At 40.9% G+C, this 27,241-nt stretch overlaps 2 protein-coding genes across 2 annotated transcripts in view; both read right to left on the bottom strand.

Annotated features, from left to right (window-relative positions):
* LOC133608483 (uncharacterized) overlaps positions 1-27,241 on the bottom strand; it is a 265,786-nt gene that overhangs the window by 12,519 nt on the left and 226,026 nt on the right. The gene's annotated exons all lie outside the window — the stretch shown is intronic.
* Positions 1,642-27,241, bottom strand: part of LOC133608476 (uncharacterized) — a 30,218-nt gene continuing 4,618 nt past the window's right edge. The window contains exons 2-6 of the mRNA XM_072913400.1: positions 25,183-26,082; positions 15,629-15,916; positions 7,891-8,896; positions 2,894-2,907; positions 1,642-2,787 (exon numbers count right to left, since the gene is read on the bottom strand). Coding sequence (XP_072769501.1) covers positions 1,670-2,787; positions 2,894-2,907; positions 7,891-8,896; positions 15,629-15,916; positions 25,183-26,082 — 3,326 coding nt within the window. The 3' untranslated portion in view covers positions 1,642-1,669. The remainder of the gene's footprint in view (positions 2,788-2,893; positions 2,908-7,890; positions 8,897-15,628; positions 15,917-25,182; positions 26,083-27,241) is intronic.

Below are 27,241 nucleotides of genomic sequence, written 5' to 3'. Positions count from 1 at the left end.
AGCTGATGGTGCATCACCGAAAAAGAAAAGGATTGACTTCACAGAATGGGAGGAGGATACACCTGTACTTGTTGATGAAGTAGAGGATTATTCCTCTACAAACTTCCATCTCGACGGATCAGCAGAGGAAAATCTACTTTCCTTTTGGGGGAAACAAGGGCAATCATTCCCACGACTACAACACCCTGCCAAGAGAATCCTATGCGTCCCAGCAACAAGTGGCGCAAGTGAGCGCTCCTTCAGCGCAGCAGGGCGCATTTTAGAGGCCAGGCTCTCTCGCCTGAATCCGGGCACTGTAGATGCTATTTTATTCCTGCATAGTGCTAACACAAAAAAAAAAGTAAGTAGACATACGGTTGGATATGTTAAACGAATTAGTCTACGTTACCTATAGGCTATACCAAATAAGCCCATGTCTAACCTATATTGAGTTCGGTCAGCTGAATAATTTTGATGGTTACGTGTTGTTTGGGCGCACTACAATGCAAAGGAATTAAGGCAATTGCGTTGTTTATTGTGTTTTTTTTCTATTCGAGATATACTACTGTGTGTTAATTATTTGGCCTCGCTTTCAAGTGAAGCGCATCTCCGATTGGCGACAATGTAAGGATATTTAGCCTGCTTTGTTTGTCGCGACCGTCTATTTTCATTATAATTCAAGTTTGATGATAAAATGCAGTCTGATGGGTTTGATTTCGCCCCTTCAGCTATTTGCCTTGGCCAATAAGTTGCAGGTAATTTATTATTATTATTTATTTAATTTATTTTTGTTTAAATAGAGATGACATACATATGTTATTGAATAATTTAAGTTTGTGCGCGTGATTGACAGCCTAAGGCTTATGAGGCACATTTTTTATTTATTTTTTTTATTTCAATTTAAAAACGTATGAGCCTATATGCCTATGCCTACAACATAGGCTATGTGTTTATCTTTATTTTCCTGCCTGTCGTTGACAATGGAGATTGTCTGATATTTTGTCATGGCTGCAGATCAATCAATAAAGGTTCATCTTTGTCGCGAAATTGTTCACTGCTTCACTGTGCACCCAGCCCTCGTCCCTATTTGAGCATTATAACGTTAACAAGTTAATATTCATTGAAATAAATTCAGAATTTTTTTTTTACCTAACGAAAATATAGGCCTGGTCTTTCTAAAACATTTTTTTAACTTCTTAAAAGCCTCGTTCTGCTTGCTGCAACTGCGCACACAAAGTGTGAGGAACGCACTCCTGAGCTGAGGGCATTGGCAACAATAGTCAACACTTTCTTAATGGAAATGACAATTATACTATAATAATGATAAATAATATTATCACGCATTGAATGTCTCTGCTGCATTGGATCAGTCTCCTTTCTTTAACAGGCAAAAGCTTTCTAACCTCACTAATGCCTTGCATCGTCTATATTAGATATATAACAACTGGCGGATGGCGAGCGGGTGTGGTTTTGATAAAATGTTGGTTGGGTGGATGGCGACTTTTGTGATGCGGTTGGGGATGAAATAATTGCCTATCCGCGCATCTCTACAAGACAGCCATGACATTATGTTCTTTACAAGTGTATGTAAACTTTTGATCGCGACAGTATATGGCACATGCTCAAAGTGCAAGCAAGCGAAATACATTTCATAGGGTTTATTTTAAAAGGGAAGAAACACATCTTACATTCATTGACTGCTGATCTTCTCACCAACACACTCATGTCGATTAAGCTGATACTTGTAAGAGAAGCTTTTAGTGCACTCATCACATCGGAAAGGTTTTTCACCAGTGTGTGTCCTCTGGTGTTTCATTAAATTGCCCTTTTGAGAGAACTTCTGTCCACAGACCGAACAAGCAAAAGGCTTATCCACGGTGTGTGTTCTCATGTGCGTCATCAGACTGCCCTTTTGAGTGAACCTTTTGCCGCAAACGGAGCAGGGGAACGGTTTCTCCCCGCTGTGCGTTCTCATGTGTCTCATCAAATGTCCCTTTTGAGAGAAGGTTTGCGCGCAAATGGCGCAGGGAAAAGGTTTCTCGCCGGTGTGCGTTCTCATGTGTCTCAACAACGTCGAGCGCATGCCGAAACTCGTCGCGCAGGCGGAGCAGGAAAATGTTTTCTGGTGTTTATCCCCGGCGTGAGTCCTCGTGTGCGCCATCAAATTGCCCTTGCGGGAGAATCTTTTACCGCAAACCGGGCAGGGGAAGGGTTTCTCTCCCGTGTGTGTGCTTGAGTGTTTCATCAAATTTCCCTTAATAGAGAATCTTTTGCCGCACACCGAGCATGAAAACGGTTTCTCCCCAGTGTGTGTTCTCATGTGCAATTTCAAATTACTATTCCTGGGGAAGCTTTTATCACAAAACGGGCAGCTGAAGGTTTTGTCCTCCGTTTGACAAGTCCTGTGTTCCTCCATTCCAATGTGGTCATCAAACGTTTGGTCACATCGAGAGCGTTTTAAGTGTTTGTTGTCAGCTTTAGAGTTTTCATCGTCAGTGTCGGGAAAGTGTGACGTGGAGTTGTCACTATCCGAGAAGCTGTCCGCTTCCGATCCGCTCTTCTCCTCGCTCTGACTGTCGTCAAGCTGCGACCACTGAGCTTCATCTTCACCATCTTCACTCTTCACAATCACACGAATAACTGGCAACTTGTCGACGTCGGCGTCGTCCTGGCTGATGCAGAGCTCCTCCTCTTCCTCTTTAATGCAAGGGGGCTCCTCGTCCTCCTCCTCCTCCTCCTCTTCTTCTTCGTCGTCTTCTTCAACAGGGTGGGGATGTGGCTCGGGGGGAAGATATTCTTCACCGGCGTCTGCAGGATACAAAAAAAGAATACAACCGACAGGTCTACAAAGGTGGTGCAAAACAAGCAGTCTTTGGGACGAATGGCCAAATTGTGGGGTCTATCAGAGGCATACCGTCATGGAACAGGCTGCCAGCCCATGTCAGGAACTGTGACACCTATTTAACATTTAAAACTGCACTGAAACAGTGGTTGAAAACTAATCAGACATGCACGCATAATTAGATTATTCAAGTTTTTTTTATTTTTTTTTATTTTTTTTTGTCCGTGGTCTGTTCTTATGGTATGCTTGTAATGTGTAATGTTTTGTGATTTATGTATTATTTTGTGTCATGACCTGTTGAATGTGTACTGTATTAACCTGCCTTAGGACAACGGATGAAAATGAGCTATTGTGTACACAAACACACAAACTTACATTTATATTTATATACATCAATCACTAATACTTGGTTAGTATTCAAGTCACAAAATGTAAATGGAGTACTGTTGGCACTTTTTGAATGGTTATTTATTGGATTTTCTGAATAGTGACCCTCCCATTGGCTCTGCTTTAAGCTGACTTTTATTTACGTTTATTTAATATTTAGCATGCATTAAAAAAAAAAAATTTGTCGTCATGTCTTCCATAATAATTGTGACTGATAGGCAACAATCCCCCCAAAAAAGTGCAGCTCCACTTAAAATGTTTCACTGTTCAATTAGAGATGCTACCTCAGTAGAAGCATTTAAGTCCCATCTTAAAACTCATTTGTATACTCTAGCCTTTAAATAGACCCCCCTTTTAGACCAGTTGATCTGCAGTTTCTTTTCTTTTCTCCTCTGCTCCCCTCTTCCTTGTGGAGGGGGGGGGGGGGGGGGGGGGGGGGCACAGGTCCGGTGGCCATGGACGAAGTGCTGGCTGTCCAGAGTCGGGACCCGCGGTGGACCGCTCGCCTGTGCATCGGTTGGGAACATCTCTGCGCTGCTGACCCGTCTCCGCTCGGGATGGTGTCCTGCTGGCCCCACTATGGACTGGACTCTTACTATTATGTTGGATCCACTATGGACTGGACTCTCACAATATTATGTCAGACCCACTCGACATCCATTGCATTCGGTCTCCCCTAGAGGGGGGGGGGGGGGGGGTTACCCACATATGCGGTCCTCTCCAAGGTTTCTCATAGTCATTCACATCGACGTCCCACTGGGGTGAGTTTTTCCTTGCCCTGATGTGGGATTTGTACCGAGGATGTCGTTGTGGCTTGTGCAGCCCTTTGAGACACTTGTGATTTAGGGCTATATAAATAAACATTGATTGATTGATTGATTGATTGATTGATTGACTCTTTGTTTCATTGCAGCCATTTGCTAAAATAAAAAAATATCATTTTATTTGTCATTAATGTACATTCTGCACCCCATCTTGATTTTTTTTTTTTAGAAATTTAGCAAATTTATTACAAATAAAAAACAAGCTTGTGGCATCTTATTAAAAAATACTTGAGGCTGTAATTGCTGCCAAAGGTGCATCAACAAAGGGTCTGAATATCAATCAATCAATCAATGTTTATTTATATAGCCCTAAATCACAAGTGTCTCAAAGGGCTGCACTTATGTACATGCGTTTTTTGTTATTAAATATGCAAAAAATTATATATTTCTGTTTTTTTGTCAAGATGGGGTGAGTGTACATTCGGCTTCTCTCCTGTGGAGCCACCTTTTTTTTCTATATATGATTAAGCCAATGTCAACTGAACAGAACACAGTGTGGACTGTTATAGGGTCTCTTCAGAAATCCATCCATTTTTTACCGCTTGTCCCATATCTAACAATATTGTTGCTGTTTTTTCAATGCATAAAAACACAGCAAAGTGTCATTTATAGGAGGATTGGATTAAATTGACCTTCAATGGGCTTGTTTGAACATTAAAAATGAAGTCATTAAAAAGTAAAGGATGAATAAGAAAGAGAACAGACCTGCTGCTTGTGAATCCATTTGTCGCTCGTTCTCTTCTTTTTTCCTCCTCGTCCTCGTACGTTATTTGTAACACTGCGATTATTTATTTAGCAGCAGCAGTTTTCACACAAGAACAACACTTAGCATGTGTGGCTAACTTCCCCGTCTCTTTGTCAGCGACTAACAAGCTAAGCCAGCTAGAGAGAAATGCACTGAGACAACGCGCTAATAAACCACGATGTCTTTTTTATCTGTCGATATGAACTAAATAAATAACAACTAAAACAGCAGAAAGGATAAATAAAAAATACACAAGCACGCAGGGTCGTTTTTACAAAGCGGAAGTGTTTAAAATTTAGCGGAAATGCTACGGAAACACCATGTGGACAAACTACCTCGTTGCTAATGTAGTGTTTATTATCATAAAATAAGGCAACTCAAATTAAAATGTCACAAGTTTATGATGGAAAACAAAAAAGTGGACATTTACTCGTAAAAGTTACTCACCACTCACAATTTTGAATTTTAGAAAATATAAATAAAAAATACACGAGCAAGCAGGGTCGTTTTTACAAGCCGGAAGTGTTTAAAATGTATCAGAAATGCTACGGAAACCTCATGTGGACAAATTTCCTCGTCGCTAATGTAGTGTTTATTTTCATAAAATAAGGCAACTCAAAGTAAAATGTCACAAATGTATGATAGAAAACGAAAAAGTGGACATTTACTCGTAAAAGTCACTCACCGCTCACAATTTTGAAATTTAGAAAGGATAAATAAAAAATACACAAGCACCCAGAGTCATTTTACAAACCGGAAGTGTTTAAAATAAGCGGAAATGCTACGGAAACACCATGTGGACAAACTACCTCGTCGCTAATGTAGTGTTTATAATCATAAATAAGGCAACTCAATTTAAAATGTGGGCAGCACGGTGGAACAGGGGTTAGTGCGTCTGCCTCACAATACGAAGGTCCTGAGTAGTCCTGGGTTCAATCGGGATCTTTCTGTGTGGAGTTTGCATGTTCTCCCCGTGACTGCGTGGGCTTCCTCCCACCTCCAAAGACATGCACCTGCACTAAATTGGCCCTAGTGTGTGAATGTGAGTGTGAATGTTGTCTATCTGTGTTGGCCCTGCGATGAGGTGGTGACTTGTCCAGGGTGTACCCCGCCTTCCGCCCGATTGTAGCTGAGATAGGCTCCAGCGCCCCCCGCGAAGGGAATAAGAGGTAGAAAATGGATGGATGGATGGAATTGAAAATGTTACAAATTTGTGATAGAAAACGAAAAAATGGATATTTACTCGTAAAAGTCACTCACAATTTTGAGTTTTACCAAGGATAAATAAAAAATACACAAGCACGCAGGGTCGTTTTTACAAACCGGAAGTGTTTACAATTTAGCGGAAATGCTACGGAAACACTATTTAGACAAACTACCTCGTCGCTAATATAGTGTTTATCATCATAAAATAAGGCAACTCAAATTAAAATGCTACAAATAAATGATAGAAAGCGAAAAAGTGGACATTTACTCGTAAAATTCACTCACCACTCACAGTTTTGAATTTTTGAATACATTTATTTAATTTAATTTACATGTTTGTTTTGCCCATTCAAATCTGGGTTTTTTCTAGAGATGAGAATGATGGCTCTTTAAAAAAGGAACCGGACTATTAGGACCTGTTGCTTTGAAAGAGCCGTTCAAAAAAAACAACAATCAATGATAGCCGTCAGCTGTGGCCAGAATAAAATAAAATACATAAATATTACACTAGTGGAGGGAATTGCTGTATTCTGAAATAATTGGCTATGTTTTTTTTGTTTTGTTTTTATTGTAAACATTCCATAATGTGGTGCCATATCCCCATGCTCTGACAGTGACGTCATTATTTTGAATATTCACTCACCGAAAAAAATATTGCAGTGTAAGAGCAATTGAACAAAAAAACAAAAAATACACACATAATAAGCAAGAATACACGTATTTATGGATTTGGAAAAATATAAAATATAACTAGAATAAACAGTGGAATATAGTAAACATGTGAATACGAGGCTTTGGTACACATTTTCTTTTGTAAAGTTCCAGTTTCTTCTATTGATGTGAAGAAGCAATCAAAATCCATGTGACGACCTGTGGGAACTGACAATTTTCTGCACTGTTGCTGCCCCAATTCCAGATCTCAGCAAATGTATTCTTCCATCGATACACTTTAAGACCAGCACCAGGAATATCAGTAGAAGCAAGGAGAGATGCCTTCATGCCTGATGAAAAGTATCGATGCAACATTTTTCGGGTTTCGGCAAGCCGAAGAACCCTTGCCTTATCTTGTCCAGAAAAAAAATGGGTCTTTCTTCATTCGTTCCATCCAAGTCATTGACAAGCTTTAATAAGTTCCTCAACTTGAAGTACTGGATACGTGTCAAAAAAAGAGTTTTTTGTGTCGACCTTGCAAGGTCCAGGTCCTATATGGTGGTCAAAGCGTCCCAACTTGTTGGATTATCTCCTCAGCCATCTACTGTCCAGGTGAGATGCATGATTTATGACCTACAATAAACTTACAGAGAGCAAGGAAGCGAGGAAACAGCAGACCACTCGACTATGTAAACTTAGAGAGGGACAGAAGTGTGCATGGCGGCAAAGGTGAAGCATGGCGCCGCTATGAATAGATTGTCCGCGCGAGCGCTCATAAAAATACCACTAATACTTGGGTCATGTGAGAAGACCACTTCACGGCACAGCAGTTTAATTACTGAATGAAAGCAACACCTACTTTATCATAGCCATTGGCTTGGCTACAATATGCTATCCTAAAATTACAAAATACAGACAATTAAAATAAATGTCTACTGTGATTGTTCTAGTTCTAAACACATTATTAGCACCTTCCTAACCATCTAGAAATGGAAAAGATTCTGCATTCATATTTAACCTTGTTTAGAATACTTTCACAGTAGTTTTCAATCACAGGCAGGCAAGAGTGTGTCCTTACATGGACACTGTAATGTATGTCCTAAAGACATCATGCCAGTCAGCTCCTTGTGAGGTCTTCATCTACATGACTTCACAGTTTGTGAGGGTCGAGGTCAAATACAGCATCCATGTTGTTACAAAGTCAAACGGTCCTTTTTGCTTTCACGCCTCATTTAAAGTCTCGCAGCGTCACTTACTGCTGCTTCCTGTCAGCACACTTGTGATGGTGAAACTGAAACTTACGAGTGAATCTCTTGTTGCAAAATTTGCAACTGAACAACTTCTCACCGGTGTGCGTCTTTGTGTGTTGAACCAACGACGAACCGTCGGAAAACCTCTTGTCGCAAAACGAGCAGCAAAAAGGTTTTTCCCCGGTGTGTCTCCTCATGTGAATTGTTAAATGAATTTTTTGAGCTACCCTCAGACCACACACCGAACAGGCAAAAGGTTTCTCTCCGGTGTGCGTTCGTGTGTGAGTCATCATATTTGCTTTCATAGAGAATTGTTGGCCGCACACCGAGCAAGCAAACGGTTTCTCGCCGGTGTGCGTTTTCTGATGCTGAGCCAACCCTGAGCGATCACAAAAACTCTTGGTGCACCATGAGCAGGAAAACGGCTTCTCTCCGGTGTGCGTTCTTGTGTGCTTCAGCAAATTTCCATTCTGAGAGAACTTTTTACTGCAGAATGAGCAGCTGAATGGTTTCTCGCCCGTGTGACACCTCATGTGTGTTTTCAAAGTTGACTTGCTGACAAACGTTTTGTCACACTGAGAACATTTCACGTGTTTGTTGACAGCGTGACACTGCTTGTGCTTCTTTAAATGACTTTTGCTGTTAAACGTTTTGTCACAATGGGAACACTGATATTGTTTGTTGTCGGCGTGACACATCATATCTGCTTGAGAGTCACCAACGTCAGTGTCAGGAGACTGTGACGATGTGTCGTCACAATCTGACAGCGGAGCTAAGAAACTGTCGGGTTCTGATCTTCTCTTCGCCTCACCGAGGCTATGATGAAGCTGTGGCCGCTGAGCTTCATCTTCACTCTTCACAATCACACAAGTCACTGGAAACTTGCTGATGTCAGCTTCCTCCTGAGCCCACACTTGCTCTTCCTCTTTAATGTGGGGCGTCTGTAGCTTCTCATGCTTTACCCTGGAGCGCCCCTCCTGCTGCTCGGGGGGAAGTTCTTCTTCACGGACGCCTGCAGGACAAGAGAACACAAACACTTAGTGCGAAAGAACAAAACTCCCTTGATAATGTGTGTCCTTTTCCCCGCTGCATGAAAAAGACAGACACCAGCTCATTAAAGAGCTTAATTGAATAGTGGGTAGAGAAGCAGTGGTTATGACGTTAAAGGGGAACATTATCACCAGACCTATGTAAGCGTCAATATATACCTTGATGTTGCAGAAAAAAGACCATATTTTTTTTAACCGATTTCCGAACTCTTAATGGGTGAATTTTGGCGAATTAAACGCCTTTCTAATTTTCGCTCTCGGAGCGATGACGTCACAACGTGGCGTCACATCGGGAAGCAATCCGCCATTTTCTCAAACACCGAGTCAAATCAGCTCTGTTATTTTGAGTTTTTTCGACTGTTTTCCGTACCTTGGAGACATCATGCCTCGTCGGTGTGTTGTCGGAGGGTGTAACAACACGAACAGGGACGGATTCAAGTTGCACCAGTGGCCCAAAGATGCGAAAGTGGCAAGAAATTGGACGAAAAATTTGTTCAAAATACGAGGGTGTGGGGAAAGCCGACGAAATGGTCAGTCGTTTGTTCCGCACACTTTACCGATGAAAGCTATGCTGCGACAGAGATGGCAAGAATGTGTGGATATCCTGCGACACTCAAAGCAGATGCATTTCCAACGATAAAGTCAAAGAAATCTGCCGCCAGACCCACATTGAATCTGCCGGAGTGTGTGAGCAATTCAGGGACAAAGGACCTCGGTAGCACGGCAAGCAATGGCGGCAGTTTGTTCCCGCAGACGAGCGAGCTAAACCCCCTGAATGTCTTGGCTCACACCATCCCTTAAACTGGACAGATCAGCTTTCAGGAAAAGAGAGCGGATGAGGGTATGTCTACAGAATATATTAATTGATGAAAATTGGGCTGTCTGCACTCTCAAAGTGCATGTTGTTGCCAAATGTATTTCATATGCTGTAAACCTAGTTCATAGTTGTTAGTTTCCTTTAATGCCAAACAAACACATACCAATCGTTGGTTAGAAGGCGATCGCCAAATTCGTCCTCGCTTTCTCCCGTGTCGCTGGCTGTCGTGTCGTTTTCGCTTGCATACGGTTCAAACCGATATGGTTATGTATTTCAGCATATGAAATACATTTGGCAACAACATGCACTTTGAGAGTGCAGACAGACCAGTTTTCATCAATTAATAGATTCTGTAGACATACCCTCATCCGCTCTCTTTTCCTGAAAGCTGATCTGTCCAGTCTAGTTGGAAATGCTTCTGCTTCGAGTGTCGCAGGATATCCACACATTCTTGCCATCTCTGTCGTAGCATAGCATTCGTCGGTAAAGTGTGCGGAACAAACGTCCAATTTCTTGCCACTTTCGCATCTTTGGGCCACTGGTGCAACTTGAATCCGTCCCTGTTCGTGTTGTTACACCCTCCGACAACACACCGACGAGGCATGATGTCTCCAAGGTACGGAAAACAGTCGAAAAAACGGAAAATAACAGAGCTGATTTGACTCGGTGTTTGTAATGTGTTTGAGAAAATGGCGGATTGCTTCCCGCTGTGACGTCATCGCTCCGAGAGCGAATAATAGAAAGGCGTTTAATTCGCCAAAATTCACCCATTTAGAGTTCGGAAATTGGTTAAAAAAATATATGGTCTTTTTTCTGCAACATCAAGGTATATATTGACGCTTACATAGGTCTGGTGATAATGTTCCCCTTTAACACATTATTATGCATAATTTGGACAACCAGGTATGGTGAAGATAAGGTCCTTTTAAAAAAAATTAATAAAATAAAACAAGATAAATAAATTAAAAACATTTTCTTGAATAAAAAAGAAAGTAAAACAATATAAAAACAGTTACATAGAAACTGGTAATTAATGAAAATGAGTAAAATTAACTGTTAAAGGTTAGTACTATTAGTGGACCAGCAGCACGCACAATCATGTGTGCTTACGGACTGTATCCCTTGCAGACTGTATTGATATATATTGATATATAATGTAGGAACCAGAATATAATAACAGAAAGAAACAACCCTTTTGTGTGAATGAGTGTAAATGGGGAAGGGAGGTTTTTTTGAGTTGGTGCACTAATTGTAAGTGTATCTTGTGTTTTTTATGTTGATTTAATAAAAAAAAATTAAAAAACGATACTGATAATAAAAAACGATACCGACAATTTCCGATATTACATTTTAAAGCATTTATCGGCCGATAACATCGTACATCTCTAATTAGAGTAGTATTTGTGTAAATCAAATTATGCAGATCCACAGGTTATCGTACAATTGAAACTAGTGATTGTCTCCTTGATAATAAAAAAAATCTGTAAAAAACAAGATAACAAACCAGTCTTTTGAGCGGCTCTTTGAAAGGAACGCTTCCTAAAGATGCGTTTCCTTTCAAAAAGCCATAAATCCCATCTCTAGTTCCCTCTGACAGTGCCTAGGTTCGTTTAAAGATGTTCCGTGGGGTGTGGTGCATGACTTGCAATTCTCTTCCAAAACCCCTTAGGAGATGTGTTTTCCTGTATGAGCAACCACAACTCTTGGATCAGAATATTTAAAACCTATGTATACACCGATTTATATGGGGTGTAAATCTTTGGGCAGCTCTGATCAATTTCTATATTACTTAAAGGAAAACTGGTTTTGTTTAGTAAAAGGCTTCCAAAACATTTAATAAAGTCAAATACAAATAAGGCAACAAGAGAAGTATCCAACACTTCTCTTTTCTAAAGTAAATCTGTACGGCCAATGTGGACATCTACATCAACTATATGATTTCCCTGAGTGGCTGAACAGGACTGACTGAAAAAAAAAGTTTTAGATTTTTTTTTTAAATCGATTAAGAAACGTTACAAATAAGAATCACCATTCATCTGAAAATAATTTTTTTTGACACGCCTACTATACATATATACAAACCTATATATTTGAGCTAGGGTTGCACAATTAATCAACATCAAAGTTTTAATTTGTGCGATAAATAACCGCAAGAGGCGGAGTTTTTCCCCCCTCCACCGTCACTGGTATTTGACTTGACAGACATCTTCGCCAATTAGAATTGTTGAGCCTTGTGTCCTTTGTCTTCTCCTGGCCACTCAAAAGTGTTTACAGAAAAGTTTGTGTGTGCTGTAGTGGAGGCAGCCAGTACGCTAATAACAAACACCACTTGATCACAGCGCCGCTAAAAAATAGACCGTCTATGTTCCCGCTTACAACCTACTCAGTGGCCGAGTGGTTAGAGTGTCCGCCCTGAGATCGGTAGGTTGTGAGTTCAAACCCCGGCCGAGTCATACTAAAGACCATAAAAATGGGACCCATTACCTCCCTGCTTGGCACTCAGCATCAAGGGTTGGAATTGGGGGTTAAATCACCAAAAATGATGAGGGGTGTAACGGTACACAAAAATTTCGGTTCGGTGCGTACCTCGGTTTAGAGGTCACGGTTCGGTTCATTTTCGGTACAGTAAGAAAACAACAAAATATACATTTTTTGGTTATTTATTTACCAAATTTCTAAACAATGGCTTTATCCTTTTAACATTGGGAGCACTATAATAATTCTGCCCACGTTAATTAACATTAAACTGCCTCAACTTGTTGCTCAGACTAAATAAAATGACAAAACTTTTCTTCTACATATAAAAAGTGCAACATTAAACAGTTTCAAGTCAACTCATCATGCTTAATTTATAACCGCATTTGGGAAGCCTGTAGCTGATTTATTATGTAAATGTTACATTTTTATCAACATGTGATAGCAGGGACCCTGCCATTCCAAACTAGGCTGCAGCATTACTAATGATTAATGTAACTATAGCTGAAAAAAACGGTACAATAGCAATAGGAGAGACTATTCATCCCTGAACACCATGGAGTTCATGTCGGCTTAATGATGCAGTTACATTATTATATCAACTAGCAGAGACAGAAACTCTTCATTTAACATAATGTCCTTTTTTGCTGCTTCAAGGTTCAAGGTTCAACTTTATTGTCCCCGCGGGGAAATTTGTCTTGTCTTGTCTTAACATACCCAACAACAACAGAACAAAAACACAAGCACAGACACAACCAGACAACTAACATTTAAACATCAGAACATGGAGCTTGATAGACATAGGTCCATGTTCTGATGTTTAAATGTTAGTTGTCTGGTTGTGCTTGTGTCTGTGCTCGTGTTTTTAGGTATGTTAAGAAAGCAATGATGCACTGTGCCCAAGACAAATTTCCCCACAGGGACAATAAAGTTGAACCTTGAACCTTGAAGCAGCAAAAAAGCTTCAACACAGCTCAATCAACACAGAAAAAGGTAAAGTGAAATAACAGAGAGACAGGGCTTTGCTATCCGTAACACACACACACCGCAAAATGAGCTAACGTTAGGCTAAAAGCTAATTAGCCTTCACCTCAAGGCAGGACTGCGAGCAAGCTGAGGTGCCTTTTATTTTTCTAGAAGGTCAACGGGCTCATAGTGATGTTACTAGTAGTTGACCGGGAGGTGTTTATTATAATTTGGGGAGAGTCCGCTGCCTGATGCTTACCTGCTAAGCACTGACTAGATGCGCTCTGAATACGCCAGAGGTGGTACCAAGTCATTGTTTTGCAAGTCACAAGTAAGTCTCAAGTCTTTGCCCTCAAGTCCGAGTCAAGTCCCGAGTCAAGACAGGCAAGCCCCGAGTCAAGTCCAAAGTCAAGACTGGAAAGTCTCAAGTCAAGTCCTAAGTCCTGCATTTTGAGTTTCGAGTCCTTTCAAGTCCTTTTAACCACAGACTAATATATTAACACAGATTGTGTATGCTTTTCAAACGCTGTATTTATTTATTAAAATAAGTGCATTTTAAATTGCAGGAAAGAAAATTGTGCTGACATTGCACTTTATAATAGCACTTTTTAGCACATTTTAAACATTAACTCATTCCTTTACAGAACAAACACATTGAAAAATAAAGTGCAAATGTACTTATTTGTACAAAAGTGTTAACATTGAAAAAACATGACATATACGTGAACATAACAAAAAAGTTGTACTTTTTATATGTCAGGGCCCTATGCTGCATTGCATTTGCAAAAGACCAAATTAGCCAAGAGTCTGTCAGTCATTTGTGCACGATGGGGGCGTAGTATGATGCCACCATGGCTGAAAACTCGCTCCACTGGAGCACTGGAGGCAGGCACTGCCAAGACTCTCATGGCCACTCGGAACAGTGAAGGAAGAGTCTTCATGTTCAATGCCCAGAACAAAAGGGGGGAGAGAGTTGTTTTGGGTTGGTGCACTACTTGTAAGTGTATCTTGTGTTTTTTATGTTGATTTAATTAAAAAAAGAAAAAAAAAAAATTATTTCTTGTGCGGCCCGATACCAATCGATCCACGGACCAGTACCGGGCCGCGGCCCGGTGGTTGGGGACCACTGAGGTAAACAACCAACAGTATGTCAGAAAGCTAGCTAAAACGGTACACATATTCATAATATAGTATACATTTTAACTGACCTTTATTTTACTATTTTTGTCTTTTTTTAGGTGGCTAAAATACGCGGTGCTGCTGACCGCCGTCTAACGTTACGTGTGATATATTGACTAACGTAACCCTGCTTAAAAAAAATCACTGAACAAAAAGTATGAATAAGGTAGTGAACTGCAACAGATTCCCGTGTTTGCAATAACGTTAGCAGTGAGTTTACAGCCTCACTGATTTAACTACACAGCAAATAAAAGTCACGTTACTTAGCCAATAAACGTTATCTTACATTCAAAACTTACCGTTCTTTGTGCAACTTCAAATGCCGGACGAAGTTGGAAGTTGTTGCCTCTCCATCAGTAATTTTCGAACCGCATGTGTTGCATACTGCAAACCGTTTTGTGTTGACCACCTCGTAATTTTTATACCCAAACAAAATTATTTTAGGTATCATTTTTTGTTCACTGGCGTGTGGTTTGGACATGTCTTCTTCGTTGGTTGTCCTGCAATTTGATTGGATGAATGCTGTGTGATGAAAACAAAGTAGATCTAATTTGATTGGCTGTTGTACTGAGACCACACCAGCTGACACACGCAACGCTGATAGACAAGTACACAATGAAAAATACGGAGCGCTCCCGAATAACTTTTTCATCTTTGGGTTTTGGGGAAAGTAGCAAGTCATGTCAAGTCATGTCAATTCAAAAGGCTCAAGTCCAAGTGAAGTCACAAGTCATTGATGTTAAAGTCTAAGTCGAGTTGCAAGTCTTTTTACATTTTGTCAAGTCGAGTCTAAAGTCATCAAATTCATGACTCGAGTCTGACTCGAGTCCAAGTCATGTGACTCGAGTCCACACCTCTGGAATACGCACTGCTGATTGGCTGTTACCGCTCAAGTTTCCACCTCATCACAGGGCCAACATAGATTTAATTCACACACTAGGGCCAATTTAGTGTTGCCAATCAACCTATCCCCGGGTGCATGTCTTTGGAGGTGGGAGGAAGCCGGAGTACCAGAGTACCCACGCAGTCACGGAGAGAACATACAAACTCCCCACAGAAAGCTCCCGAGCGCAGGATCGAACCCAGGACCTTCGTATTGTGAGGCAGACGCACTAACCCCTGTTCCACCATGCTGCCCCTAAACAATTGCACTTAAAATGTTTGAACTATTTTTCCGTTTTGACAATAACATGTAAAACCAAAGCAGAACAAACAGTTTAGGGAGTATGAAGTTATAAAAGATGTGAGGTAAACAAACCTTTGTTCAAGACGAGTTGCGGCTTAAAGACGGCGTCCAGTAGTTGACGTTGTCGCTCGTTCTCGTCTTTTGTTCGAGAAAGTTCCTCCTCGTACTCCGCTATCGTTCTTTCCAGCACTACGAATATTTCTTCCACGACAGCAGCCAGTCGCTCGTTCACTAACGCTCTCAAACTTTGAACTTTACACATTTTTGTCTCAGCAGAACAACAATTAGCACGTAATGCTAACTTCCGCGTCTCTTTGTTAGCCGCTAACAAGCGAAGACACCTCGAAAAGCCCCCAAATTAATTTGCGGCGACGCTGTAAAAACAGTGCATTTCATGCCTGCGAGAAGCTATGAACGTGTAGATAGAAAGAAATAGCACAGAGGACGGGAGACAAAAACAAAAAGATAACAATTCGCAGACGTCTTGCTATTTAGCATGTGTTGCTAACTTTCGCATATTCGGAATGGATTCTTGTTCCGGGAAGGCAAGTGCGCATGCGCATTTAATTACAAAATAAAATCTACATTTCCGGAGTATTCGTGGTTAATGGTGGTTAATTATTTTTTTTTTATCATCAGGGAAATTGAAAGACAACCAAAAATGATTGGTTTGTTTGAATGTAATTTTAAAATGCAAAAAAGAAAAAAACTAAACAAAGTGTTTTTCTTTTTGGTGTCAAAGAGCAATACCTACACCAGGGGTCGGCAACCCAAAATGTTGAAAGAGCCATATTGGACCAAAAATACAAAAATCTGGAGCCGCAAAAAATTAAAAGTCATATTACATACACATAGTGTGTCATGAGATATAAATTGAATTAATATGACTTAAAGGAAACTAAATGAGCTCAAATATAGCTACAAATGAGGCATAATTATGCAATATGTACATATAGCTAGCCTAAATAGCATGTTAGCATCGATTAGCTCGCAGTCATGCAGTGACCAAATATGTCTGATTAGCACTCCACACAAGTCAATAACATCAACAAAACTCACCTTTGTGGATTCATGCACAACGTTAAAAGTTTGGTGGACAACATGAGACAGAAATATTAAGTGGCATAAAACACGTCCTAGAAAGTCGCAGAAAGATATACATGTAAACAAACTAAGGTGAGTTCAAGGACTGCCAAAATTAGTAGGACAAAACGGCGCTCGCCAAATACTCGAATCAGTGAAGCATGTTTAATATAAACAATGTGCTTTATAACAATTAGGGAGGTTTGGGTCATGTTTGTCCTCCTACAGAAACCATATTAAAACAAAAAATATTTTTTTTTCCCCTCAACTTTTTCCATTTTTCATACATTTTTGAAAAGCTCCAGAGAGCCACTAGGGCGGCGCTAAAGAGCCGCATGCGGCTCTAGAGCCGCGGGTTGCCGACTCCTGACCTACACCTACATTTTTTTAATATTAAATATAAAATGAAAATCGAATCGATTTTTTTTTAGATATTGTTATTGCTCTTCGACACCAAAAATACACACGTTTGTATTTCAAGTTATCATTACATATATGTATTGTTGCATTTGAACAGTTGTATTGTTGATATCAGAGGTAATTATTGTTATTATTCATTATAAATAGTGCTATTTCTATTGGTATTTGTATTGCTCCATTTGTAGTGTAATAATGTTCATTGTCATTTCTGTATTATTATTGATTTCACTAACTGAGTGATATCCATCCTGCAATGGCGCCCCATAATACACCTGCTGTGAACCTGTTTTTATGTTTTATTTATTCTATTTTATTTATTTATTTTTTATCGTGTTCTGTTTACTCGGTACTCGTATTATCTTTTAACCTGCCCATTGTACAGCACTTTGGCTACCCCTGTGGTAAATTTTAAATGTGCTTTATAAATAAAGTTGATCTGATTTGATTTGAACTGCTTCTTTGCTGATGTTGTTCTATTGTTGTTGTTGTTATTGATGTGTTTAGACTTAGACTTTCTTTTTATTGTCATTCAAATTTGAACTTTACAGTACAGATAAAAACGAAGTGCAGGATAAAAAAAGCAATAAGGTGCAGGTATAAATAAATAGATTACTGTACAGATAAATATATTGCACTTTTGCATATGCATCCACGTTTATGGATGTATGTTATATTGTCTTTATATTCCAGCGAGATAATCCATTTTTGGGGGGAATTGAGGGGATTATTTTAATGTATGCTGTTGTTGTCTTTGTTATTATTATGATTATTGTTGTGTTTGCTGTTGTTGTTGTTGTCGTCTCTCTGTCTAATCCCCCTCTCGTCCCCACAATTTCCCCCTCTGTCTTCCTTTCCCCCCCCTCTTCCTATCCCCTCCTCCTCCGGCCCGGCTGCACCAAATAATAATATAAATCCACTTAATAAAGTCAAACACAAATAAGGCAATAAGAGAAGTATCCCACATTTTTCTTTTGTAAAGTAAATTTGTACAGCCGATATGGGCATCTACATCAACTAGATGATTTGCCTGAAAAGCTGGACAGGACAGGACAGGACAAAAAATAAAAAATTAAACATTTTTAAAAAATTACACAAGTTTTACTTTTTAAAATGAAATAAAAAAAACTTTGATTTATTTTATTTTTTTCATTTTCCATTAATGAAACGAAGGTCCTGAGTAGTCTTGGGTTCAATCCCGGGCTCGGGATCTTTCTGTGTGGAGTTTGCATGTTCTCCCCGTGACTGCGTGGGTTCCCTCCGGGTACTCCGGCTTCCTCCCACTTCCAAAGACATGCACCTGGGGATAAGTTGATTGGCAACACTAAATTGGCCCTAGTGTGTGGATGTGAGTGTGATTGTTGTCTGTCTATCTGTGTTGGCCCTGCGATGAGGTGGCGACTTGTCCAGGGCCTTCCGCCCGATTGTAGCTGAGATAGGCTCCAGCGCCCCCCGCGACCCCAAAGGGAATAAGCGGTAGAAAATGGATGGATGGAAACGAAAATGAAATGACCAAAACATACACCGACCGTTAATGCAGTGTAAACACTACAGTTCGGCACAATCATATTTGCACTTTTATCCTATTAAAAAAACTTCATATTCTACTTTATATGCAAAGAGGATGGTAGACCACGCCCACTTGATTGATGGCGTAGCTTTGACATATACAGTTTTGAATACATTGCTTTATTAGGTTCATTAATATTTGGTATTCTTTTTGTCGGAATAAAGTTTGAATGAAATGTTGAATTTGCAACTGGTGAAAAATAATGACTTTTCCTTGTTTGATTAAAGACGGTAGGCATGGCCTAAAGAGCAAACTCTACACCACAGGAAGTGACATCGTGCTCTGTTTATTTATTTGACAATTACTTAATAATATGACATTTTGAGGACATATACAAACCCTGTTTCCATATGAGTTGGGAAATTGTGTTAGATGTAAATATAAACGGAATACAATGATTTGCAAATCCTTTTCAACCCATATTCAATTGAATGCACTACAAAGACAACACATTTGATGTTCAAACTCATAAACTTTTTTTTTTTTTTGCAAATAATAATTAACTTAGAATTTCATGGCTGCAACACGTGCCAAAGTAGTTGGGAAAGGGCATGTTCACCACTGTGTTACATGGCTTTTCCTTTTAACAACACTCAGTAAACGTTTTGGAACTGAGGAGACACATTTTTTAAGCTTCTCAGGTGGAATTCTTTCCCATTCTTGCTTGATGTACAGCTTAAGTTGTTCAACAGTCCGGGGGTCTCCGTTGTGGTATTTTAGGCTTCATAATGCGCCACACATTTTCAATGGGAGACAGGTCTGGACTACAGGCAGGCCAGTTTAGTACCCGCACTCTTTTACTATGAAGCCACATTGATGTAACACGTGGCTTGGCATTGTCTTGCTGAAATAAGCAGGGGCGTCCATGGTAACGTTGCTTGGATGGCAACATATGTTGCCAATGTTATGTTATGTTCACAATTTGCCTGTTCACCTGTGGGATGTTCCAAATAAGTGTTTGATGAGCATTCCTCAACTTTATCAGTATTTATTGCCACCTTTCCCAACTTCTTTGTCACGTGTTGCTGGCATCAAATTCTAAAGTTAATGATTATTTGCAAAAAAAAAAGTTTATCAGTTTGAACATCAAATATGTTGTCTTTGTAGCATATTCAACTGAATATGGGTTGAAAATGATTTTCAAATCATTGTATTCCGTTTATATATACATCTAACACAATTTCCCAACTCATATGGAAACGGGGTTTGTAGTATTGAGGATGATATGTTCACTTCTCTAGTCTATTTGGGGGAAAAAGTATTGATACATTTCAAATTGAGATTAGTCAAGGCTGTGTGTTGTCGTAGATTAGAACATCTAGGCCAGGGATGATTTTTTTACACCCTGGTGTCAAATATTTTGTTATTTGACGAATGATTGGCATGCTAATGTTAGTATGCTACTTTTTTAGAGCTAATTTTGTAGGCATACTGTCAGAATAACTGTATCTAAGTTATCACAAAACTTTGTGTTACATTGAGTTCAGCTTGCCCTGCGAGAGGAGAAAAGCTGTCTTTGACCCTACCAAGCAGAAGGCTTGTAAAACTCCACTGTGTAGGATAGGAAGCAACATGAAGGTGTTCTGTTTCTTTGATGTATTGTAATCCACAGAAAGATTTTGTCTTGACCCGAGATCTACAAAGCGGAGAGAAAGCAGGACCTGCCCAAGCTCCAGGCACCCCTTCTTTGAACTATTTTACGACCTTTTCTTTGAACCGACCTTTTCTTTGAACTGTTTTGTAATCAAATACGATGGCTGTTTACGACCCCCCTCCCTTATAAACAGCTGTTGCCATGTAATCAGGGAAAGTCCAAATAAAAGAGGAGGCGTACATACTTTCGACAGAGCGTGGTGGAGACTGTACAAGAGTACAGCCCAGACGTTTCTCCTCAATTGAGCCAAATTGAATTCTGTCTCTGTTTAATTCCTTGCTTCTCGTCTTGTTTAATAGATGTCATCAGTGTTTGAACCTGACACATACATCTCAGTCATATTTTGGTACTTGATACGTGCTAACATTAGCAGGCTGCAATTTTAAACACGTTTTTTAGGGTACACGTCTCAGAATAATATATTTTAGTACTTCACACGTTACAGTTAGAATTTGAAATGCTAATTTTAGCATGCCAGTTTTTTTAAGCTAATTTTGTAGGCATACATCTCAGTCATATGTTGGTACTTGATACGTGCTAACATTAGCAGGCTAGTATTTTAAACACGTTTTTTAGGGTACACATATATTCTAGTACTTCACACGTTACAGTTAGCATTTTAAATGCTAAAATTAGCATGTTAGATTTATTAAGGAAATTTATCAGGAACAAACCTCGGTGTCATATATTTTGGTATTTTGCTAATGCTAACTGTAAGCATGCTGAAGTTAATTAATTGACTCATATTATGTTCAACATATGGGGAATGTTTATATTCAACTTGGAGAAAGCGAACCACCAGGTTTAAGTAAACAACGGTTGAGAAGGAGCTTTAGTGTGACATTCGCATTTGGACTGGAATTAGCTCTCTCACGAGAAGAAGCAATAAAACCAGGCTTCGGAATGCAAAAGTTGTAGCTCTATCCTGGCGGAGAGATTCCATGTTTATCTTAAACGTCAACCTACAAGGTATGGTATCCATTTGTTGTCTTCCCAGTCACTACAGACGAACATCTCCTTTTATGGTCAGGATGTGCTCTCCTGACTTAGCACAGACACACAGAGACAGGAAGGAGGAATATAAAAGTGACAGTTTGGCTTCTCCAAGTTAGGAGGGACATATCTTTTTGACTTTCTCCTCCAGGCGCTGCAGCCCTGAATAATGACGCTTGCTTGAAATAAAGCAACTTTTGATCCAGTCGCACTGCCATGTCACTCTTCTGTCCGGACGAGGATGACAAGACCGGAAATACGCATCAATGCTATTGTTAGCATGTTGGCATAGTACAGTTACCATGCTAACTTTTTTTTTTTTTTGCTTATATTTTTTGTTACTTGACGCTATCTGACCAGCGTGCTAACTGTTAGCATTTTTGTTCGGCTTTGGCTCTTCCGCATAACATACACACAAAATTTATACCAAAATGGCATTTACTAGTTCTTAAAGGGGAACAGCGTCAATATATACCTTGATGTTGCAGAAAAAGACCATATATTTTTTTAACCGATTTCCGAACTCTAAATGGGTGAATTTTGGCGAATTAAACGCCTTTCTATTATTCGCTCTCGCTCACAACGTGACGTCACATCCGGGAAGCAATCCGCCATTTTCTCACTTTCGTCGGTGTGTTGTCGGAGGGTGTAACAACACAAACAGGGACGGATTCAAGTTGCAGCAATTGGACGAAATGTGTTCAAAATACGAGGCTGTGGGGAAAGCCGACGAAATGGTCAGTCGTTTGTTCCGCACATTTTACCGACGAAAGCTATGCTACGACAGAGATGGCAAGAATGTGTGGCTATCCTGCGACACTCAAATCAGATGCTGACATCAACTCCAAAACTGGACGGATCAGCTTTTAGGAAAAGAGAGCGGATGAGGGTATGTCTACAGAATATATTAATTGATGAAAACTTTATTAATTACTCGCGATTTTACGTAAATTATTATACATAAACTGTGTTTACCAATAATTTAGCTTAAAAACATTTATTTTTTTCAATCATTCGAGTACATCCGGGTAGTCTTGTGTAATGCAGTATTTTGTGTCTATTTAGGTATGGTTAACCTGAGTGCTGAAATCGTGGAAAAATATATGTTCTTAGCGCGCCTGAAATGGGCTGTCTGCACTCTCAAAGTGCATGTTGTTGCCAAATGTATTTCATATGCTGTAAACCTAGTTCATAGTTGTTAGTTTCCTTTAATGCCAAACAAACACATACCAATCGTTGGTTAGAAGGCGATCGCCGAATTCGTCCTCGCTTTCTCCCGTGTCGCTGGCTGTCGTGTCGTTTTCGCTTGCATACGGTTCAAACCGATATGGCTCAATAGCTTCAGTTTCTTCTTCAATTTCGTTTTCGCTACCTGCCTCCACACTACAACCATCTGTTTCAATACATGCGTAATCTGTTGAATCGTTTAAGCCGCTGAAATCCGAGTCTGAATCCGAGCTAATGTCGCTATAGCTTGCTGTTCTTTCCGCCATGTTTGTTTGTATTGGCATCACTATGTGACGTCACAGGAAAATGGACGGGTGTATATAATGATGGTTAAAATCAGGCACTTTGAAGCTTTTTTTAGGGATATTGCGTGATGGGTACAATTTTGACAAAAACGTCAAAAAAATAAAATAAGGCACTGGGAACTGATTTTTAATGGTTTTAACCCTTCTGAAATTGTGATAATGTTCCCCTTTAAAAAAAAAATCTATATATTGTACTGGTTTCTACCAAACTACCAAAATTGCCCCCACATCCTTTGATTTGTCAGTCTGTGGCCCTCAGTGGAAAAAGGTTGGTCACCCCTGGTTTAGAACAATTCATGCCAAAATGCTGGTTAAACCTCAGTTTTATTAATTTAGTCCCCGCAGGAGATATAACACATGTGTTCTAGGGACTATCAAATACATTAAACCTTTTTTTTTATCCATCAAACTAGTTACCTGGTTCAGAGCACTCCAAATGGTTTCATAGTGAACCTAATATGTTATGATGACGTGGATATCTTCACCTTAAGAATGATGACAACAACTGTATTATTGTTTATACATTAAAGAAAATGGGACAGCTGACTGAATTCTAACTATCGTGGGATCACACTCCTCAGCCTTCCCGGTAAGGTCTATTCAGGTGTACTGGAGAGGAGGCTACGCCGGATAGTCGAACCTCGGATTCAGGAGGAACAGTGTGGTTTTCATCCTGGTCGTGGAACTGTGGACCAGCTCTATACTCTCGGCAGGGTCCTTGAGGGTGCATGGGAGTTTGCCCAACCAGTCTACATGTGCTTTGTGGACTTGGAGAAGGCATTCGACCGTGTCCCTCGGGAAGTCCTGTGGGGAGTGCTCAGAGAGTATGGGGTATCGGACTGTCTGATTGTGGCAGTCCGCTCCCTGTATGATCAGTGCCAGAGCTTGGTCCGCATTGCCGGCAGTAAGTCGGACACGTTTCCAGTGAGGGTTGGACTCCGCCAAGGCTGCCCTTTGTCACCGATTCTGTTCATAACTTTTATGGACAGAATTTCTAGGCGCAGTCAAGGCTTTGAGGGGATTCGGTTTGGTGGCTGCAGGATTAGGTCTCTGCTTTTTGCAGATGATGTGGTCCTGATGGCTTCATCTGGCCAGGATCTTCAGCTCTCGCTGGATCGGATCGCAGCCGAGTGTGAAGCGACTGGGATGAGAATCAGCACCTCCAAGTCCGAGTCCATGGTTCTCGCCCGGAAAAGGGTGGAGTGCCATCTCCGGGTTGGGGAGGAGATCTTGCCCCAAGTGGAGGAGTTCAAGTACCTCAGAGTCTTGTTCACGAGTGAGGGAAGAGTGGATGGTGAGATCGACAGGCGGATCGGTGCGGCGTCTTCAGTAATGCGGACGCTGTATTGATCCGTTGTGGTGAAGAAGGAGCTGAGCCGGAAGGCAAAGCTCTCAATTTACCGGTTGATCTACGTTCCCATCCTCACCTATGGTCATGAGCTTTGGGTTATGACCGAAAGGACAAGATCACGGGTACAAGCGGCCGAAATGAGTTTCCTCCGCCGGGTGGCGGGGCTCTCCCTTGGAGATAGGGTGAGAAGCTCTGCCATCCGGGGGGGAGCTCAAAGTAAAGCCGCTGCTCCTCCACATCGAGAGGAGCCAGATGAGGTGGTTTGGGCATCTGGTCAGGATGCCACCCGAACGCCTCCCTAGGGAGGTGTTTAGGGCACGTCCGACCGGTAGGAGGCCGCGAGGAAGACCCAGCACACGTTGGGAAGACTATGTCTCCCAGCTGGCCTGGGAACGCCTCGGGATCCCACGGGAAGAGCTGGACGAAGTGGCTGGGGAGAGGGAAGTCTGGGCTTCCCTGCTTAGGCTGCTGCCCCCACGACCCGACCTCAGATAAGCGGAAGAAGGTGGATGGATGGATGGAGGGACAGCTGACTTTCAAGCACGAATCCCTCTGGATGTTCTGAACTCCTGTTTCCACACTAGCATCGTATTAGGCAGAACAACCCTGCTAGGAGGAGGGCTGCGCCTTTTTCTTTTTGAACCAACAAGCCAGTTGCACCTCCAAACCCTTTCAATGAACCACGCACAACCATGAATTAACTGACTAATGGGTTATAAGACACATCAGTAGTTTTGAGGCTACATTTGTGAGTGTAAAAAGAAGTGCAGCACCGTAAGTTGTAGAAAAATGTACACTTTGCTAACACAACGACGCTGGACTCTTACTTTTTTTAATGCTCGTACGCTGACTTCCCATAACTCCCTCTCTATTCTTCTTCTCTTCCCTTGGCACGCTTTGTTGATGCACATCCATCTTTTGGAATAAATAGTGCAAAACTATTTGCACTGCTTAGAGGCATGCACTTTGATAAAGGAATCTTTGGTCAAATGCCCATAAAGTACGTTTGACCGCTGGTTCATTCACCGCCTCTTTCCTCACCAGCACACTTGTGCTTGTTTAGTTGGTACTTATGAGAGAATCGCTCATCACACGCGTCGCAACTGAACACCTTCTCTCCGGTGTGTCTCCTCCTGTGTGTCATCAAACTGACTTTCTGCGAGAAGGTTTTGCCACAGAAAGAACAAGGAAAAGGTTTCTCGCCAGTGTGCGTTCTCATGTGTTGCACCAACGCCGAACGAACGGTGAAACTTGTTTTGCAGACCGAACAGGAAAAAGGTTTTTCCCCGGTGTGTATTCTTGTGTGCGTGATCAAATTCCCCTTTATAGAGAACCTTTTGGCGCAGAACGGGCAAGAAAAAGGTTTCTCCCCGGTGTGTGTTCTTGCGTGTCTCATTAAGATTCCCTTCTGGGAGAATTCTTTGCCACAAACCGAGCAGTTGAATAGTTTTTCTCCCGTGTGACACCCCATGTGCCTTTTTAGATTACTTTTGCTGCCAAACGTTTTGTCACATTGGGAGCATTTAAAGTGTTTGTTGTGAGTGTGACACGTCATGTCAGCTTCATAGTCTTCTTCATCAGAGTCAGGAGAGTGTGACATTGTGTCCTCGCTATCTGATAGTGGGGCTAAGAGGCAGTCTGCTTTCGATCCTCCGCAGTCAGCTTCTGTTATGTGTGGAGTTAAGCTGCTGCTTGAAGGCTCCGCACCTTTCTTCTGGGACCTCTGAACTTTGTCTTTAACGTCTTCGCACTTCACCATCTCACAAGTCACCGGAAACTTGTAGACAGCCTCCTCCTTCTGCTGCTCTTCATCCGGACTGATGCTGTGTTCCTCCTCTTCCTCCTTAATGTGGGACGGCTCTGGCTCCTCCTCTTCCTCTTTAAGATGGACGGGCTGTGGCTCCTCCTGAAGATCTTCGCTGACACCTGAAGGACACAAGAACACAAACACACGTTATGTTCCAAAAAATTGCGAAAACCCCCAAATAAAATGGACGCACCCATAAAAAGCCTTTAAAAAAAATCCTGTTTTTGACACTGTAAACATTAACAAGCATCTGACCAAACACAATGTTGACACCACCAAGACTTATGTGACTTAACCTCTTAAGGCCCAAGCTGTTTGTTTACATGCTTTTTTTTCTCTTTCTCTTTGCTATTTGGGTTTATTGGACCCTAATTAGAATAAAAACTAAGAATCATCTTTTGATATGATGTACTTAGTCCATAAGTACACAAACGTGTACTTCATGTTTAGTGACATGCTAATTCTTATTTTTACACTTTTTTCTTCTTCCAAATTGTCACGGGGAGAACATGCAAACTCCACACAGAAAGATCCCGAGCCCGGGATTGAACTCAGGACTACTCAGGACCTTCGTATTGTGAGGCACATGCACTGACCCCTGTTCCACCGTGCTGCCCCTATTGTCAGATTGATTGATTGATTGAGACTTTATTAGTAGATTGCACAATTGACCACTAAATGGTAACACCCCAATAAGTTTTTCAAATTGTTTAAGTCGGAATTGTTGCGTTTGGACCAGTTGTTCCTCCCAGGGAATTCAAGTTGCTGGCCGCTCCCAAGCTCTTTGTGACACGTACAGCTGAGTAGAAGAACCACCAGAGACAGAATAGGTATTTTGTAATTTTATCTCCAAAGCTTTGGAAACAGAATGAGACCAGTCCAGCATAGAACATTCAATCGCGCAGCTAAGATTGTCTGATCTAAAATATGGAAACCTTCTCTTCTATAAAGTGTCTCTCCCTCCCACCCTCGTTGTCTTGTCTCTCTTTCCAGCCCAAACACATGCCCATTGTCCTCCTCAGCTGGGCACAGGAACAGATAAGGAAAAGGAGTATCTGTCGTCCTTACATTCCAAAGTCAAGGTTAGCACACAGTACTTGCAGACAACCAAAAGACCACAATTGGAAGAAGAACACTAGCTGTTTTGTAATATGATTATGAAAATAAAGAAGTAACACTTAAATACGGATATATGTAAATATCTGCCTCCGACAGGGTCCACATAAATCAATTCATGGTACAAATATATACTGTCAGCATAATACAGTCATAACACAA

This window comes from Nerophis lumbriciformis, linkage group LG06 (genome assembly GCF_033978685.3).
Source record: "Nerophis lumbriciformis linkage group LG06, RoL_Nlum_v2.1, whole genome shotgun sequence".
Taxonomy (NCBI): Eukaryota; Metazoa; Chordata; class Actinopteri; order Syngnathiformes; family Syngnathidae; genus Nerophis; species Nerophis lumbriciformis.
This window is presented reverse-complemented; position numbering and strand designations above follow the sequence as displayed.